Source organism: Urocampus carinirostris, chromosome 6 (assembly GCF_059441175.1).
Source record: "Urocampus carinirostris isolate Australia breed hairy pipefish chromosome 6, RoL_Ucar_1.0, whole genome shotgun sequence".
Taxonomy (NCBI): domain Eukaryota; kingdom Metazoa; phylum Chordata; class Actinopteri; order Syngnathiformes; family Syngnathidae; genus Urocampus; species Urocampus carinirostris.
In genome coordinates this window covers 39,248,943-39,263,503 of record NC_142354.1, presented here as the reverse complement: position 1 = coordinate 39,263,503, position 14,561 = coordinate 39,248,943, and the positions used below count along the sequence as shown (strand labels likewise).

Below are 14,561 nucleotides of genomic sequence, written 5' to 3'. Positions count from 1 at the left end.
AAAGCATTCTTATGGCAGGTACAAAACAAACTTAAAAAAAAAATCGGAAGTGGAGCACAAATATATTTTATTCATTGGAGGAATTGTGCCATTACAACGTCCTGAAAATGTTCCTACTTTTTCACCCAATCAAGTCCTCAATTCATACTTCGAAATTGAACAGCAGTAAAAGTTATCAATTGAAAACTGCTTTTTACATATCGTTGACGTCAATGTCAGATTGCTAAGGTTTTCTATAATCCCCGAGGAACAATAACAAGCATATGCAATTTGGTCCTTTTTCGTGGCAACCACCAATGACAATAACAAGAAAATACACTGCGTTTTAATCTGGCACCTACATATCGGGTTACTTTAACTGGATTACTTTCAATTACTTTTGGATTACTCCAATACCAAATATGCTAATAAAAGACAAAAGAAACTAAATATGAATAAAATTATGACTCACAACACGTGGTAAGCTTTCTCTCCTGGCTTTGATCTCTTTGATCTCCGGCAAAACTAACATAAAATGTGACAGAAACAAAATGAAAATAAATCCAAACAGCTTGCCAACATCATTTTTGCCGTTCCATGTGTTCCGTTACTCCCCAAGCCTGCACAAAATTTAGTCATTTTATTCATATTTAGTTTATTTTGTCTTTTATTAGCATAATTGGTATTGGAGTAATCCAAAAGTAATTGAAATTAATCCAGTTAAAGTAACCCTACCCAACCCTGTACATATGGTTGCCCTGGCACTGTCGTCTGGAAATTCAAGTCTCATATTTCACACAAAGCGCTATTCATCTGTGTTTTCTTTCGGCACATTAGTAAATTTGTGAGCTTTTTTTGTAATCGCCAACTTGAATCGTCACACGATCCGAAAACACGTGAAGTAAACAACTTGGCCGTCGTAGAATCCAGTGCAGCGTTTTTGAAGAGACAATTGAGTTTGGTTCTTAAATTTAAACACGTAGATTTTAATCAGGTACATTCTGTAGTATGGATTTTTTCTTTCATTATTGTTATCATTGTTTTTTTCTATTTTACAAACTTAAATAAGCATGATGTAGCTTACAGGAGATAAATAAAAACAATCTGTTGACTTGATATGAGATCGCCAGAGATTTTTGTCTGTAATTAGAAAGCTGACATTTCTTGGTAAACATTATCAGCACCACATTGAACCTGCATTATTTTTATCAAAATATTTACAGGTGTTAAAGTTATGAAGGGTCATATCATACCAAAATCAACGTCTTTAGCATCCATATTTTACGATTTCAGATGATTTTCTTTTGTACACGATTCCTACCCATGTTCCTCCTTTCCCATTGGCGATCATAAATGCCAGCTTGACAACCAACTGCTCCGAATCAGTAGCATTTAAAAAATGTTTTCTAGTGTAATCGTTTGCAGGGAATCGCAACATTCGACAAATAACGTATCTTCGCTATGCAACTTGAAACGTTTCTTACCAACAACAGTGTCTTCCTGGTCTGCAATTTGGGCCACAATCACTTTGGGATTTTCGTCTTTTTTGACGGATATTTCACTTTCTGGCTGCACGGTTCTCTTGACATGAGTGTTTCCTATTGGTGATAATGGCAGCTTTATGCACAATTTGTTGGTTATTATGTGCTCTCATATCTGGTATTAATATGCACTCTGGCTCACATTCACAAAACAAATACTTACCTCTGTAACTCATAACTGAGTCGGTTCCAGCGTTTTAATGAATGATTTTTTTGGGGAGGGAAAAATCAATCCATTTTTATCGACACAGTTGATTGATATTTTCCTCTTTGTTAAAATAAACATGATTTGGTTCATGGATTTTCATTAAAAGTTAAGCTGAAAATCCATAGAAAGCAAACCAAGTCACTAGATTAAGCAAGAAAGCAAAACAAACAAATGAAGAAAAAAACTGTTGCTATATCAGAAAAAATATAATAATAATATTAGAATTGTTTTCTATTTGATATTTTTATATGTTTTGCAACTAGTAGGTTTAAAGTTTAGGTATGGGTCAATTTTTTGGTATCATTAGCCAAAACAAGGACAATGTAACAGAATTGTAATCACGTTGATTGTGTTAACGGGATCGGGATGAAGTAGGACTTTAATGTCCTGCATAATCTTAATATTTAATTTTTCTATTTTTTTGTTAATATGTTTTGGTTGGAGTTGGACCCATGTGGGGAAGCAGGCACTGGAGGAAGGGGTGCTCAAAAAGAGTGATAAAATCTAATAACAAAAGGAGGTACAAAGTGGCCGCGCCTGGTTTCCTGTCGTGGTCGCGAGGAGAAAGCCCCTCAGCCGCGCCTGGTTTACTGTCTTGGCGGCGAGAGGCAAGGACCTTCAGCCGTCCTGTTGCAACAGCTCTGTCATTTTTTTTTCTTAGGGGGTCTAGTACCTCCCATGAGAAAGAGGTTAGGAATGTCTTGTGCACCTTCTTCCACCAGGGGGTACCAAGCTGGTATGGAGAAACTGCTGGTTATTTTGAGACCTGTTTTATTTTGTTGTTCCCGGTTTTTATTCATACATATATACCACAGCCATATCCCCCTAGTAGGAGGTGGCTAAAGTCATTTCTGACTCTTTTTGGGAGATTGATTCAGAGGAGGGGATTCCCAGCCCCCTCGCTCAACCCGACTGAGGTGTTGGGAGTCATTAGGTGACCAAACCCCCCAATTCCAACCCCTAATGCTGAACGCCAAGCAGGAAGGCAACGGGCACCAATGTTTAAGTCTTAGGTATGACTCGGCCGAGGCTTGAACCACAACCTCCCAGTCTCGGGGCGGCCGCCATACCCCCAAGGCCACCGAGCTGGTTTTTGTTCATAAATACTTTATTTAGCACATATGCCTCCATTCTGGCTTTCCTACACCTCTGCAAACATGACATACTGTCCAAAACCATAAACTGTACTTACCTTTGTCGTTATCTTGGATTGGGATAGTATCTCCAGCTTTTACTTCATCTACCTCGACTGATTCCATAAATAAGGAATTTCCCTCAACTTCTTCGATGTCTTCGCTCACTCCAACAGTGTCTGGTAGTGGGTCAACAGCGAGGGTGTTAGAAACTCTCCTCGCAGACTCTTGGTTGCCAGCTTTCGCCTTCTTTGTCTTGGCGGCGGCTTTTGCAGTGGCCTTGGCCTCCGCCTTGGCTTCGGCGTTCATCTTTCTAGCCTCCTGTGCTTCCAGCCGGGCAGCTTCATCTGCAGCTTCTCGCTCCGACTGAGCTTTCTTGGCGATCTCCAGCCTCTCCTCCATTTCTCTCTGGTACCTCTCCTGCTGATCCTTAGCGATTTTCAATAAGTCTTCGTCATCGCACTCTCCGGCCAGAGTGTTTTTCCGAGCAACTTTCTTTCCTTTGCTGCTACCCTCTTTATCCGCTGGAAGAGTCCAAAAAATAAATACAAGGTAAAGCGAAGTTTTGTAATATCAAGAAAATATTTGTTGATGTTATACAACCATGTTTCTCAACTGGTCTGATATCAGGAAACATGAAAAGCTGTGACCCAAATCAAGAAAAAAAAAATGAATTTACATGTTTTTCCCAATAAAAGGACTGTGCAGTTTATTGCAGAGATAGTAGAATATATTCAACTTTTTTTTCAAAATATGAAACAACCAGGGTTGGGTAGGGTTACTTTAACTGGATTACTTTCAATTACTTTTGGATTACTCCAATACCAAATATGCTAATACAAGACAAAAGAAAGCAAATGTGAATACAATGATGACTCACAACACGCGGTAAGCTTTCTCTCCTGGCTTTGATCTCTTTGATCTCCGGCAAAACGAACATAAAATGCGACAGAAACAAAATGAAAATAAATCCAAACAGCTTACCAACATCATTTTTTCCGTTCCATGTGTTCCGTTACTCCCCAAGCCTGCACAACATTTAGTCATTTTACTCGTGTATGTGTTTTTTTTGCTGTCGGTCGCCCCTCTCGAGAGATATGAACAGGGTAGATAGATAAGATAGTTTAGCTTTTTTTTTTTTTTTTTTTTTTCAAATGCTCGGTTGAAGTTTAAACACTACCGCAGAATACGCTAAGAAAAAGGAAAAAAATATTGATTAGAATGAACCTCAATAGTTATTTATCTAGATCGTATACCCCTGAATCATACAGTAAACACAATTTAATCGCGATCCTCAAGAGATTACAAACTCTTCAGCTGAGGTTCACTTTTTATGCTTTTAATTTATTAGTCTGGCCCACATGAGAGTATTTTTTTCTACCACGTGGCTCCTGAGCAATAATGTGTTTGACATCCTTGGTCTAGCCCAGGGGTGTCAAACTCATTTGAACTCGGGGGCCACAAGATAGAACAAACATTCTCTCAGGGGCCGGACTAATGAGGAAGGAAGAATGAAATGGAGAGATGGACAGAAAGAAACAAAGAAAGAAAGAAAGAGAGAAGGAAATGGAGAAAGAAAGAGAAAGAGAGAAAGAAAGAAAAGGAAAGATGGGATAAAGAAGGAAAGAAAGAAAGAAAAGAAAGAAAGAAAGATTAGTAGATTGAGGAGAAAGAACGAAATAAGAGAAAGAGAGGGAGAGGAAAAAGAGAGAGGGTGGGACAAATAAAAAAGAGAAAGGGAGAAAGAAAGAGAGAGAGAGGTAAAAAAGAGAGAGCGATATGAGAAACAAAAGAGAAAAAATAGATTGTGAAAGAGGGTGAAAGAAAGAGAGAGAAAAAGAAATCCAAACAGAAATAGAAAGAGAGAAAGAGAAGGGGAGTAAGAGGGGGATGCAAGAGAGAGAGAGAAAAGGAAAAAAGAGAGAGCCAAAGAAAGTAAAAAAACAACAGAGAGAAAAAGGGAAGAAGAGGAACAAAGAAAGAAAAAGAGAGAAAGAGCGAGTGAAAGAGCAAAAGATAGAAGGTGAGAGAAAAAGTTAGGACGAGAGATAGAGTGAAAGAGAGAGAGAAAGAAAGAAATACAAGTACAGCGTTTGTGAGAGGCGCCTGGCTTTGGCAACATCAAGTGGACATATTTCAACCTGCAGCTCGTTTTTCTCCTGCGCTTCCCTCAGCGTTGTCTCGCGGGCCGGATACAATCCCTTAGCGGGCCTGATTTGGCCCGCGGGCCGGCAGTTTGACACATGTGGTCTAGCCCAATTAAAACCATATTCTGGTGAGTTTGCTTTGAACCCTCCGGTCAGATATTCCTTACCTTCAACCACAAGCCAAGCATTGCACGATTTGATGCCCGCCACAGCGGCGTAGATGCCTGCATCCAACGGTAGGCAATCACGCACTATCAGTTTGTGGATGAGCTTATCTTCGGAAACGATGATTTCAAACTTGTCGCCGTTTGACAGTAGGGTATTTTTGCCGAACCACTTGATCTCATTTAGGGGTGCGGTTAGGACGCATAAGAAGAGTGCGTCCTGTCTTTCCTCCGCTTTGACTTCTTGGATCTTAACAGCAAAGTCCACGTCAGGTACTTAAGGTCATAAATAGATGGAAAAGACACATATTTATTTTTAGTAACCGACAACATTTTCAAACACACCCAAGCCTGAAGATGTACCTCTAAAGTCAGCTGTGAATATACTCCCACCGTCCGCATCAATGGCGTACAGCCCCGAGTCGTGTTTCTTGCTGACTTGCTTCAGAGAATGTTTTAGTTCATCGCATTCGTCTTTTGAGATGGCGACCATTTCGCCGTCCTGCAGTTATTACATGAACAACACAAGAAAAATATAAAAATACAGCGTGAAATCCGATTTTCTCGTTCACCCCTGCTGATGTCAAATCCCGTGGAAGTCGACCATTTACTGCATCCGACAAAGACATTCGATTATTTGCAGCCGCTGTCGTCTGTGAAATTCAATTTTGTTAATCTTTGTAACACATTGTATGTTGGCATTCCATCACTCTGGATTTATGACCCTGCACAGTTTTCGAGGAGAAGATAAAGAATAGAAGGTACATTCCAGCATGTCAAATCAGTTAAGAGGAAGAGAAATGTCATGGTAGAAGGACAACTATAGGCACTTCATTCTTGAACATATTCTGTATATGTGTGGTACAGTATGAACAGAGTATGTGATGGGGTGGTTAGCAATGTTCCCTCTAATTTTCCATGGGTCTGAGCATTCACACAAAGTCGGTGAGCCACGCTTGAAACAACAGTGAGCAACCATAATCCCAAGTGTGGCAAGATAATTAATTATCAAACAAATCCAAAACTTGACATCACGTTACATTTTGCAGAGTTTCCAGCAATGCAAAATTATTTTTCTGTTTTGAATGAATTGACTCATGTACTAATGCAAAGGCTGTACGGCCTACAAACGTCGTTTGTTCTTACAATTCTTTCACAAGATATCCATTTCTTTTTATTTCCTGACATATTTTGTCGCATAATATTAACATTTTGGGGGCTTATTTAGTCGGTTGTGAGATACAGAACTGTACTTAATCACATTTTTAGTGTAAGTACAATGTTGGAAACAAGATTCACTTGATATAATTGGAAATTATTTGAATGCAACACACACTTTTTCTTCTTTTTTGTGTGTTTTTTTCTCCTTTTTTTTAAATTCTTTTAAAAAAAATCTCATTGTGTTTATTTTTTCCGAGCTGTTACTTTTTTCTTTTTGTTCTCTATTTACTTTTTTCCTACATTTCTTTCTTTTCTTCTTTTCTGATTTTTTTCTAAATGTTTCCTTCTTTTTTTCTCTTCCTTTTGTTTATTTTTTTCTCAGCTTTTCACTACTTTTTCATTTTGGTATTTTTTTTTCTTTTTTGTTCTATTCCCACCATCTTTTAAGTCATTGTGTGCATAATTTTACATAATATTTGGTCATGTTGGGATTAAAGAAGCAAAAACAACCCGAAGAGCCGTTTAGGACCCGAAAGAGCCGGTTCCTTTTAGTGAGCCGAGCCGAAGAAGCCGGTTCTCGACAAACTCTACCGACTTTACTTTTCAACTTCGTTCGACATTGACTTCAAAATACCGCATTTAGGACACAAGGTCAGGGGAACCAGTGTATCTTTACCTTGATGCACTGTAACTTTGACTTAATTCGCTTCTTAATTAGTCATTTTGAACCCTCATTTTTTGTGCGCTGGCTAGATTTTCTTGTGCGCTGAGAATGTGCGAGCAGTGCGCAATTGCGCACGCGCGCAGCTTAGAGGGAACACTGGTGGTTAGTACAAAGTTTTTTGCTGCACTCGTAAAAGGACGATGCAGTTCAATTTGTGAATGGCAAACACTATGTGAAGTATCCATGCAGTGTTGATTTTAGGGTGATACTTAGTTGTGTATACAGTTATTATGCCACCAAAAACCCTTCAACCGTCGTATTTCGTTTTAAGATGTCGTAAAACTCAGAAATAGTACAGTCAAGGTCATCGTCATTATGCTTGACCCATTTCTGTTCACAAAAAGCTTGTCTTCTCTGCTTTTTGTTCAGAAACCCGTTTTGTGTAAAACCAACTAAATGTCATTGATTTTAAAATATCAGAAGAAAAAACGTACACGTATTCTCTTAGTTGTTTTGCTGCTCATCGGGCAACAGTCAACAACGTCTGCTAGTGACTGAGTTAAGAATGAATCCAAAGCCGACGGCTCACCTTGTAAAGGAATACTTTACTATTGAGTTCTTTGAGCTCCAACTCCAATTCATTTGCTTCCTCGTCATCGTCTTCTTTGTTGTTTTTCAGTATATTGATGTGTGACACAAACTACAGTATGAAAAAACAAGTCGTAATAATATTGGTTTAACTTTAACTCTAATATGAAGTATGGCATACACACAGGGTTGGGTAGGGTTACTTTAACTGGATTACTTTCAATTACTTTTGGATTACTCCAACACCAAATATGCTAAAAAAAAGACCAAATAAACTGAATATGAATAAAATGACTAAATTTTGTGCAGGCTTGGGGAGTAACGTAATACACGGAACAGCAAAAATGATGTTGGTAAGCTGTTTGGATTTATTTTTATTTAGTTTCTGTCGCATTTTATGTTAGTTTTGCCGGAGATCCAAGAGATCAAAGCCAGGAGAGAAAGCTTACCACGTGTTGTGAGTCATAATTGTATTCATATTTAGTTTATTTTGTCTTTTATTCGCATATTTGGTATTGGAGTAATCCAAAAGTAATTGAAAGTAATCCAGTTAAAGTAATCCTACCTAACCCTGGGAACTAGGGAAGAAACAGAATTGTTTTGGTTCCTTTCTACTTGATTGAATTACTTAAGTAATTGAAAGTAATCCAGTTAAAGTAATCCTACCAAACCCTGCATGGACATACGAAACCCTGAAACCGTTCTTTGACGTTCACGGCTTCCTCTGCAGAGGCAAACACAATGGCAATTTTGCGTCATACCTCATTTGAGTACGGTGAATCACTGTCAGTGCCTGTTTTTGTCGCTTTTTTTTTCTTCTTTATATTAATTTTGAAAGCAATACTGCGGTGGTCTTGGAAACTGATAAAAATCGTACAATTTGAACGGGATAATGACCGCTGAGCTTCATTTAGGAAGCCGCTTAAAAGTCAGAAGACTAATCAAAAGCAGTGATTCTAAAACCTCACATTAGACCGTCCAAAAATACATTCACGATTCAACGAAAAGAAAAATTGTGCACCTCTTCAATTTCGTCATCTTCTTGTTTCATCTGTTTCAGCTTTTTCAACATTCCGCGGAAGTTGGTAATGCCATATTCTGCACAGATACACTCGTAGTCTTTCTTATCCGCATTCATGAGGATTTCCCAGACCTTTTCCTCTGGTGTCCCCACCTTTTCCTCTACCGCTTCTACCTGGGGACTGCTGTGACAAGAATGAAGCCCCTTTGGTGCATTTTTGAACAAAGGTTCTATTGAAAGCACATGCAAACAGGTACTTACCGTTTTTTAAGTTTTTTGCGGAGAAAATCCGGTATTTCTGGATAAAACGGGACAGGAAAGCCACAAAGAACATTCAGCTGTGATTGTCTTTTCAAATATCCACATTTCCCTTTGTAAAAAGTGATGACCAAAGAATGTAAGATGATTTTAAAGCCATATCTTGCGTGTTAAACCTCGGATGCATGACTTAATAGTACCGTAAATTCCGGACTATAAGCCGCTACTTTTTTCCCAAACGTTCAACCCTGCGCTTATTCAGTGATGCGGCCAATATATGTAATTTTTCTAACGGTAAGATTTAGACCGGTAGAATATATGCGCCGAGGAAGACTGCAACTTCTTGGCTTGAGCATACAGTAAATCAAATTGGCGTAAACATACCCTCATCATGCAAAATGCAAAAAGAAAGGCACATGACGCAGCTTTCAAGCTAAAAGCAATCGAGCAGTCCGATAAAGAAGGAGCGAGCGTGTTGCCAGCGTGTTTTGGAATAAGGGAGCGTGGGACGACGTCTATATGACAAAGTTGCTTTTCGATGGCTTCGGTTCTAAGGAGGAAGATGAGGACGGTTTACCGTGATTTTTACATGTACGGTATGTTTTTTTAACAGACCCGTTTACTGTGTTGCTCGCGTGTTGCTCGCGTGTTGCTACCTGTCACAGGCACCGTTTGGGACGAAAGTTATTATTATTAAAGCTTTGAAAACTCTCTCGGTGTACCGTCTTTCTTTGTAAATATGTGTAACCATGTATGATATGTATTTGCAACTGTATGGTTTTGTAATGTCTTTATTTCAGACATTTATTCTTCCCACGGGCGAATAAAAAAGAAGGGGCGAAAACAACTGGGGCTGATGGGAAGTGGAGTAAAAGTGAGACGTGTTTGTGGACGCGACGCACAATAGTGGATATATATTTTTCCCACCCTTACCTTTGGAAATATACACTTTTTTCCTTGGATTACTTTCAACGGGACCCGGACTCTGCAGGTCTGCATCAAACCTTAAGTACCGGTATTATTTTCCGTTCATTTTGCCGGCTGTGATTTTTGAACTGTGTACTTTTATGAAGGACATTCAGTTTCAATCGCGGGACTTAATCAGGTTTGGGTTAATTTTGTGTTTGTGTTACATTTTGTTAATGTGGGCGCATGCGGCTTATATACAGGTGCGGCTTGTGTAAGTAGAAAATCGTTTTTCCTCTTAAATGTGGTGGGTGCGGCTTATAATCTGGTGCACTCTATAGTCCGGAATTTACGGTACTTAACTTGAGTTGTGTCTTGCGTGAACAATGTCTTCCAATGAGAAATAAAGGAGAGCCTAATAATTGTTTTTCTTTTCTTAATGTCTGCAGCATGAGCACTGTTTTTCCTAAAGAGTAATCCGGACAATATTGTGGCAAGGTGCCCCAGCTTTACCATCTCCATATGTCTTCTGTAGTTCCTTGGCTTTACAGAATCCCACTGCAAACACATTGCAAAGACGTGTCATTGTTATGATAAGCACATAAGCACTCATAGTCCACTGTGGTGATGTTCTCAATACCCTCAATAACGTTCAACAATGCAGTACAAACAGCCCGTCCATAATCATTGGTTGCATAACACTTGTAGGTGTCCGCATCCTCTGGGACCACCTTGGGAAACTGCAGACAAGAGATTTTATTATCATTGAAAGATGTTTTGCTAAGACGCTTTTTATAAATCCCGGTTAGCATAGTACCTCCAGAGTATGCTCATGCGACGAGGCATTGTAATTTTGCCGACATTTGTCCGGGTGGTAAACGATTTCTCCATTGGCCCGGGTCCAAGTGACTGTTGGTTTTGGATTTCCCACGACTATGGCTTTGAATAATGTACTTTTTCCTGTGAAAAATGACAATGCACGTAATCAGTGAAGACGTCGTTTCGTTTTGCAGTCAGGTGTTGACAGCTAACCTTCTTGAATTGTAATTGCGATGGGTTTGCGGGAAAAATCAGGGGTCGTCATTCCCTCTGGAAGTTCCGCCTGAAACTGTGTTATCATGACACCCGGCACTTTGGACTTTTTTCTAATTCCTGATCCAGTGTGGGAATCAAAAATCAAAAATGAGTCACAGTTCATGATAGATTTTGGATATTTGACTTGGAAGTGAAATTTTGGGATCAACTTCAATTCACAATGACCCTCAATGTACTTTTTAAACAAGATGTGTCCAAACGCTGTGACCGTTTGCAGCTCGTCAACCTTTTCTTTTGTATGTGAAAAATTTACTTTTGAAAATATGTGTTTTATAAACCTCTTTTTTTTTTAAATGGCAAAACTTGCAAACCAACTCAATATAGGAACAAAACAAATCTATTTGAGCTTGTTAATTTATACTGAAAAATATGTTTACTTTATAATTCTTTGTTTTTTGGAATAAATTACCTAGAAGAAAATGTTTCAATAGCGTTTTTTTAAATATATAACTATTCTCATTTTTTGTGCCGGAATTCTCGTCTTTCAATTTGGACTAAAATGGACGAATCCTGAAAAACATAAAATAATCGTCCCAAATGTAAAACGAGTGTAGAGAACTGTAGAGGAATTCAGTTTATTTAAAGGACACTTTAGACTGAAATTTCACTTGGAAGCCAAATAACCCTCGTTTTTTGGTGAGTGGTGTGTGCATCAACAAAACATAAAAGTTATGTTTTAAAGAGTGGGGGAAATGAAAAGGCAGTAAACATTTTTGAGTGTAATAGGAAAGCATTAATGGGGATAAAATGGGAGCTATGGTAAGAAAAACAGTAACTCTCATTTCGTCGACACTAAGGTACAATTGGTGTGGTTTTTGCTCAAAAAAGACGGACACAAACCACCAAATCGATTGTCATTCATCTTCGCATCTTATCGACGACAAGTGTTTTTAGAAACAAACCACGAACATTGAGCATGTTAACTGATGTTGCAACAGAATGCAACATGTCATTTGAGATCGGTGATAGCACAGAAATCTTTGGCCCTCCCATTTCGTAATGAGGAATTCACTTTGTAAGGTCCACAGCAGGGTCGAGAATTACTGCCTGTGCAGTTTTCTCCAGCAGCATAATCACCACTAAATGCAATCTTAAACTACGTTTTTATTTTAAAAACCGTTAAAATAAAACCATGCATTCTTGGGAACACATCCCTGATGAGATTTGTTAATGTAAACATGCCAGCTTTGTAATATATATATATATATATATATATATATATATATATATATATATATGTAACAGGTGTAATAATAACTTTTGTTTTATTGAAATTCCTGCTGAAATATGTTGTATAGTTTTTGTGTAAGTGTCCTGCAATGATGAGTCCAACAGTGCCACCTGCTGGTATGGGGTAAGGTTTGGTTTTGGCTTTTGACTTGTGACCGGAAGGCGGGGTTTGTTGGCCGTCTAACAGCGTGCTGTCAACGGTAAGACATTTTCAACATTAAAATCACAGCTGACTAATCTCTCAACATGCACAGTTGTGTGATTGATGTTTTCGAGCTGTTTGGATTTATTTTCGTTTTGTTTCTGTCGCCTTTTATGTTAGTTATGCCGGACGTCGCATGTTATGCTAAAATGCTAAACCCCCCGTAATCATGTGAGTTGTCATAAGTCAGATCTTAGATAATGGATTTTTTTTTAAGTACCAGTAAATATTATGATAACATGCAAATTGGCTTCACTGCAAATAAAGGATCAACTTTGTCAAGATGTGTGTCCTTTTTATTTAAATAATCCATGCCCCTTTTTCAAAATGTCATTACAGATGTCACATCAACCCAAAACATGCCAACTAACTACAGTGTCCCTTAGCAGTACATACTGCCTTGGCAGAAATATAGAAAGTATTTTTATTTTTTTTCTTACGGAGCATGTCATAAATGCGACCAACCAACACGGTGTCATGCATTTAGTAAATTTTGGGTGGGAATGTATTCTCCTTTCTCTGCATACCTTTGTCATCCAGGTGACTTCCCTCAGAACAGTCAAATTAAAACACCACAGGATCGCAGGGAAAGGAACAGGACAGTTTAGTTTCAAACACAAAAAAGTGCGGCTTTGGAAGGATTCCAGGCACGGACAATATTCCACATTACTCAAGAATGGGAGACGCAGAAACAGAAGACGCAATTCAGACACATCGGACGTACGGTTGTTAGTCACAAAATGATGATGAAGATGGGGTTGCATGGCTGCGATGGTCAATATCTTACAGGATGATTTCTTGACAGTGATTGAGAGAAAACTACCTCCTTCAATTTATGCCACAGCAATTTCCACCTCATACCATTTTTCCCAACACTTTGAGACGTGTTCATTTTTTGTGGAATTTCACTCTCCTGTCGTGATGAGTTTTTTGCTTTCAGTATCCCTATTAAGAGCACCAAGTATAGATGAAATCACGTCCTCACCAGAGTGTTTCTTGTACAGTGGAACCTCGGTTTTCGAACGCCTCTTAGCCGCTCTTTTCGTGACCAACTGTTATCGCGTGCGGACGTGGTTCCTTTTGCTTTCGCTTTTAATATAGGTGTACGAAGTGTTTGAGCCCCTAATTATGCCTCCGAAGAAAGTCAGTGCAAGCAGCAAAGTTGCTACAGGTGAAAAAAGAAAAGTAGTGCGTACAACTATTGCATTTAAGAAAGAAATAAAAGCCAAATATGAAGGAATATGTGCGAGTTTCCGATCTTGCTAGGAAATACCCCACTGTCAACCTTCGCCTTCTGCTGACCACCACAAAGGTAAGAAATAATTATTTTCTTTATCCTTTTTTTATTTTTACACGTTCATGTTAGCGTAATCTTTCGTACGGAAGATTACGATAACGCGAACGTACGATTAGCCTGGGTTAGCCTTATGTTTACGTTTAACATTCAAGGTAAACATTCAGGGTGTTGAAAAGGAGCCCAACTTTCTGGGTGTTGGACGGAGCTCCCTTTCCAATGAACCGCTCACCACTTGTTGTGGAGACCCGGGTGCTAAATGACTTGTAAATGATCTGATTTTTTTATTTTTACACGTTCATGTTAGCGTAATGTTTCGTACGGAAGATTAAGATAACGCAACCGTACGATTAGCCTGGGTTAGCTTTATTTCTACGTGAAACATTCAAGGTAAACATTCAGGGTGTTGGAACGGATTAAAACAATTTACATAATTTTTAATGGGAAAAATGATTTCGGTGATCAAACAAATCGGTTTTCGAACAGGGTTCTGGAACGGATTATGGTCGAGAACCGAGGTTCCACTGTATGTAAAAAATATGTCCCCTGCCTACTTTTCGGTCTCTATTTAATTGACCAGAATTTTAAAACAATGCCAAAAAGATGTACCGGTGATGCCGCCTAGGGGGGTTACCCTTTGTTCTGCACTTACCTTTCTGCCCGGGAGCACTTTGATCAGTCATCTTTGAGTTTTTCAACATTTTGCTCTTTGGAGATTTTCTGTCACCCAGGAAAAAATAGAAGAAATTTGTGATTAACATAAATATTTTTTTCTTTTCTATTCTGCCATATTCAGGTAATCAGTACATCAAATTGAGATAGTGGACATGTCAGACCTTCGAAAATTACAAATGGATTAAAAGTAAACAAACAAACAAGTATTGTTTTTTCATGACTATAAGGCGCACCTAAAAGCCTTATTTTTTTCAAAAGTTGACAATGCGCCTTATAATAATACAGTGTGCCTTAT

General features: G+C 38.7%; 1 protein-coding gene across 1 annotated transcript in view; it reads right to left on the bottom strand.

Annotated features, from left to right (window-relative positions):
• igfn1.1 (immunoglobulin like and fibronectin type III domain containing 1, tandem duplicate 1) overlaps positions 1 to 14,292 on the bottom strand; it is a 36,030-nt gene extending 21,738 nt beyond the window's left edge. The window contains exons 1-12 of the mRNA XM_088339112.1: positions 14,244 to 14,292; positions 10,803 to 10,922; positions 10,588 to 10,730; positions 10,411 to 10,510; positions 10,284 to 10,328; positions 8,868 to 8,904; positions 8,607 to 8,787; positions 7,587 to 7,697; positions 5,536 to 5,674; positions 5,176 to 5,448; positions 2,921 to 3,385; positions 1,464 to 1,577 (exon numbers count right to left, since the gene is read on the bottom strand). Of these exons, the coding sequence (XP_088195238.1) occupies positions 1,464 to 1,577; positions 2,921 to 3,385; positions 5,176 to 5,448; positions 5,536 to 5,674; positions 7,587 to 7,697; positions 8,607 to 8,787; positions 8,868 to 8,904; positions 10,284 to 10,328; positions 10,411 to 10,510; positions 10,588 to 10,730; positions 10,803 to 10,922; positions 14,244 to 14,292 (1,777 nt within the window). The remainder of the gene's footprint in view (positions 1 to 1,463; positions 1,578 to 2,920; positions 3,386 to 5,175; positions 5,449 to 5,535; positions 5,675 to 7,586; positions 7,698 to 8,606; positions 8,788 to 8,867; positions 8,905 to 10,283; positions 10,329 to 10,410; positions 10,511 to 10,587; positions 10,731 to 10,802; positions 10,923 to 14,243) is intronic.
• Positions 14,293 to 14,561: the final 269 nt, after the last annotated feature.